Source organism: Poecilia latipinna, unplaced genomic scaffold (assembly GCF_001443285.1).
Source record: "Poecilia latipinna isolate Pla-1442-1.1 unplaced genomic scaffold, P_latipinna-1.0 Scaffold1105, whole genome shotgun sequence".
Lineage (NCBI taxonomy): Eukaryota > Metazoa > Chordata > Actinopteri > Cyprinodontiformes > Poeciliidae > Poecilia > Poecilia latipinna.
The window spans coordinates 176273-181007 of record NW_015113721.1 but is presented as its reverse complement, the minus strand read 5'-3'; the positions used below and the strand labels follow the sequence as shown (position 1 = coordinate 181007).

General features: G+C 45.4%; 1 protein-coding gene across 1 annotated transcript; it reads right to left on the bottom strand.

Annotated features, from left to right (window-relative positions):
- Positions 1-1765: 1765 nt before the first annotated feature.
- On the bottom strand, positions 1766-4347 carry LOC106959643 (frizzled-1-like). Its single transcript, XM_015052353.1, has one exon. It carries the CDS (start codon positions 3975-3977, stop codon positions 2331-2333), a length of 1647 nt encoding a protein of 548 aa, XP_014907839.1. The 5' UTR covers positions 3978-4347; the 3' UTR covers positions 1766-2330.
- Positions 4348-4735: the final 388 nt, after the last annotated feature.

The window sequence follows — 4735 nt, the reverse complement described above, 5'->3', positions numbered from 1 at the left end:
CACCAGTTTCAACCCTTATTTTGGACCAACACAATCACTTATTAACGCCATTTTGTACTTGATAACTGTTTTACAGGTTAACTGTTATGGTGATATATGGTCAAAAAACTCTCAAATCACACATGTACCTTCGTTGAATCGAATATCCTCCTCTGAAATCTTTACTTTAGGGTTGTAACTAACAGTTATTTTAGTAATTGAATATTCTATCGATTATTCAGCCAAATAATCGATTCATCAGATGAAAACGGGCCCATTCTGCAGATTTTATCTTTTTAATTCAATTATAAATTTTAGAAATAAGAAAATAAACACTTACTGCCTAAAATGCAAAAACAGCATTCCTTTAGTGAGTACTTGATCATTTGGAGCAAAGGATGAATTTCAAACATCAACAAGTGGAAAGCTCAGGCCTTTCAGTTGGACTGAACATCCATACAGCGCAGGGCTGATCTGGTGTTATTTATTAAGATTAATAATTGGACAGTAAGAGTTGGTTGAAAATGTTTTTTCTTTGTTTTTTAACCTGAAACTGAGTTCTGTGTCAAACATATTGAGACAGAAATGGTTTTAATCTTAAATCCAAAATATAGATTATTTTGTGCTGTTTACTGCTCTGAATATGTTATTCATTTAGGAAATGGTCTATGAGTCTGTACACTCCACTTGAACGATTAATTGATTACTAAATTAGTTGATCACTATTTCAATAGTTGATTCATCGTCATTAACCTGATTAATCCTATTTATCGCTTCCAGCTCTGTATTTCCTTATTCCCATTTATTTTGGTTCCTAACCCCATTTGAGTCAGTTGACTCAATAAAATGGGTCACATCATGACTCCTGATCAAAACTAAACTTTTTGCAGATCTTTTTAATTAGAACCGTTCCACCACATTTCCTTTGCCGGCCCGATTTATCACCAGTTGAAAAAGTTCCACAACAAAGGTTGCAAAAGATGAAGTTTTTGACCAGCAGCTTATTAAATTGATCAGTTACTAGCCTCTCACAGTAAGCAATAAATCAGTTGACCACATGATCAATTAAAATCAGCTGGATAATTTCCATTCTGATAATTAATGTTTTTTACAGAGCAATTCTCCTCATAATCCGTTTCATTCATGGTCTCGGTGGTGGGTGGTTTTTATTTCCATTTTGTTTCTTGGTTTTGGTTGGAGGCTTTTGGGGGAGAATATTTCAAATATCTTCCAGTTCCAGTATTAGTGTTCTTTACTAAATTAAAGTTTATTGATCTTTGAGAGGGCAACCTTGCATTATTTTTGCCATTATCATTCTATTACTTGAAAATGGTCTCAAAACAACATTATTGTTTATCATAATAATTTCTAGGGCAATTTATCAATGGCCAAAATTTGCCTACGAGTCACATGATTTTAATTCTTTAACATTTTTTATAAGTTCCTTGTAGTGACATCTAAAATCCCAAGGTGTCTAAAAAGCAAAATTTAAAATTATTCTATTTTTACCTTAAATCTCCTAAATATGTGGCTAAATGTGTCCGAAACTATTTCCAATCCCAAATCCCCTTGTTTTATTTGAATGTGCTCTGAAGATTATTTTGCTCAGGTTTGCTGTATCTCTGTGGAGGAAGGCATTTGGCACTAAGGATTCCCATATATGCAAAAAAAAAAAGAAAAAAAAGAAAAAAAAAAGAAATGACAGAGTGAAAACCGTCTTGATTCAGAGCCGGAGCTCTGCAGGAGAAACCTTATTTTCCATTTGCACGGCAATAAGAACTTCTTCTTTTTTTTTTTTTTACTTACTTTAACAGAGGAATGTTACATCTGCAAGGGCCCATAGAATACACTGTTCATAACCATCTGTCTCAGTGACTCCTGATAAAAAAATAGGAGTCATACACCGCACCGCGTTTCTTGTCCCAGGCGGCCAACGCGAGGCCTCAGAAAGCATAAGCTGCTTCCTCAGACACAAGGTGCAGCTGGTTAATCAGGATAAGAGGAGGCCACGAGGAAGCACTTGGGTTTCACGGGACTCTTCTTAGAATAGACCCTGCACTCGTTCACAAGTACTCCACCGACCTACAGACACAAACACTCTGTGTGAAGTACTCCCATGGGTGTCCACAGTAAATCGGGTCATGAGACAGACACCAGGATTCGCTACGGTTAGCTGGCTTTTTGTGATGTTTCTCCAACATATCCAAAGATGAAAAAAGATGGACTATTTTTTTCAGCCTTTAAATACAAATATATACTTTAAAAAAATCTCACAAATGTGTATGTACAATAAAACAGAGCGAAGGTCTCTGGCGGGTCCAAAAAACAGGAGAGAGTTTGTGAAAAGCCCGTCAAACTGTGGTTTCGCCCTGCTTGCTGTTGGCCAGTCTCGTGTAAAACCTCCGCCATGAGTTCAGGGTCTTCCCAGACCAGATCCAGAAGCCGGAAGTGATTCCCACTATGAGAGTCATGAGATACTTGATCATGAAGACGGTGAAGTCCGGGCTCATGTTGGGGTGGTTCTGGATGGGGCACGGCACGGCGTACGTCTGACATGACTGGCTGACCCACGTCCTCTCCCACTGCTCGCGGAAGGCCTGCTCGTAGAAGTAGCAGGCGATGACGATGGTGGCCGGCACGGTGTAGAGCACGCTGAAGATCCCGATCCGCACCATCAGCTTCTCCAGCTTCTCTGTCTTGGTGCCGTCGTGTTTCATGATAGTCCGGATGCGGAAGAGGGACACGAATCCGGCCAGGAGGAAGGAAGTCCCGATGAAGAGATAGACGAAGAGAGGCGCCAGGACGAAGCCTCGCAGGGCGTCCACGCTGTTGATGCCCACGAAACAGACCCCGCTCAGTACATCTCCGTCCACCTGGCCAACTGCCAGGATGGTGATGGTCTTTATGGCGGGAACGGCCCAGGCTGCAAGGTGGAAGTACTGGGAGTTAGCCTCGATAGCTTCGTGGCCCCACTTCATCCCGGCCGCCAGGAACCAGGTGAGGGCCAGGATGACCCACCAGATGGAGCTGGCCATGCTGAAGAAGTAGAGCATCATGAAGAGGATGGTGCAGCCCTCCTTCTTGGTGCCCTGCACCACAGTCCTCATCTCTTTCTCAAAGCGATCATTGCAAACCACCTTGTCTTCCAGTAGGAATCCAGCAATATAGGCGATGGACACCATGGTGTAGCAGCCAGAGAGGAAGACTATGGGCCGCTCTGGGTAGCTGAAGCGCTTCATATCCACCAGGTAGGTCAGCACCGTGAAAAGAGTGGAGGCGCAGCACAGGATCGACCAGATTCCGATCCAAATTCGAGCAAATTTCAGCTCCTCCTCGCTGAAGTACATAATCCCATGAGACTTCTTCAGCTCGCACGGGGCGCCGCAGTTCTCCTGCCCCAGGAAGCGGTAGTTCAGGTAGGGGGGGACTACGAGGAGCCCCGGGCACCTGAACTGACCGTGCGTGGGCTCGGGCGGGGAGCGCGCGGTGGGGTAGTGCCCGGGCCCCTCCGTCTCCGCGCGGTCCGACATGTTCTGGCCCACGCACAGCTCGCCCGCGCCGTGCACCGGGAACTTCTCGCACGCGAGGCTGTCGGGCCACTGGAAGCCGAACTTGTTCATGAGCGCCTCGCAGCCCTGCCGCGCGCGCTCACACAGAGAGCGGCACGGGGGCAGCGCCTGCTCCAGCACAGTGCACACGGGTGCATACATGGAGCAGAGGAAGAACTTTAAATCCGGGGAGCACTGCACTTTCACCAGGGGGTAGAACTGGTGGACCTCCAGTCCCGCATCTTCCTGGTTCGTGTGGCCCAGCAGGTTCGGCATGATTGTCTCGTTGTAGGCTATGTCTGTGCACAGCGGGATGGAGATCGGCTGGCAGAATCCGTGTTCCGGGATAGACATTCCTCGGTCTCCGTACTGAGCGTTGACCCTGAAGGAGGCGGGCAGGATGAAGAGCAGCAGAGAGACCGCCGTGCGGAGCAGTCCGTGGAGCAGCATTGCGAAGAAGGATCCGCGGCACGACTTTCTGTTTGTTAGGAATAACTTGACGTTCCCTCAGCCTCAGCAGCTTCCCTGAGCGCTTCTTTGTTGCCGAGCTGAACGCAGCGTCTCCCCGCGGTGCTCCTGTCCCCGTCCCTCAGCTTCTCATCCCGCGGCGGGGGAGATAAACGGAACAAAGATCCGCGATCCTCAGCAGCAAACCCGAAACCTTCATTTAAAATCCTCTTTGGAGCCAAATGAAGAGGTTTCCCTTCCAACGCAGGAGCCTCAGTATTCCGTCTGCACAACACAGAGTCAGAGCGCCGATCAAACCCTCTGCTCTCTCTCTCTCTCTCTCTCTCTCTCTCTCTCTCTTTCTGCCTCCGTCTAGTTAGAGCCAAATGCACGTCAATGCATGTCCAACATCCACCGAGCCCCTTCAAAATAAAAGCTGTTTTACACCCAAGTCCTGCTAGATTTGATGGTTCTCTTTTATTAAGGATGTTCTCATCAGAAAGCAGTAACAGAAGTACTTATTTGAGCTTCATTTTAAAATACAACATATGAAATTGAAAAATATAGTTTCATAATATATATATATTTTTATGTGGTCAATGAGTAAGTAGAAATTACAATTTTTGTGCATTTTTCTTTCCCTAAAGCACACACACAAAATAATAATAATAAAAAGTTTGCAAATGTAATTGCATTCCAAAAGAAGCCGCTGATGCTTTGACCACCATGGCTGTAGATGCAGCTGTTTCTTCTGTACAGCT

Bases quoted from the DNA above. Each gene is read 5' to 3' on its own strand.
- LOC106959643 (XM_015052353.1), bottom strand. From the start codon at position 3,977: ATGCTGCTCCACGGACTGCTCCGCACGGCGGTCTCTCTGCTGCTCTTC.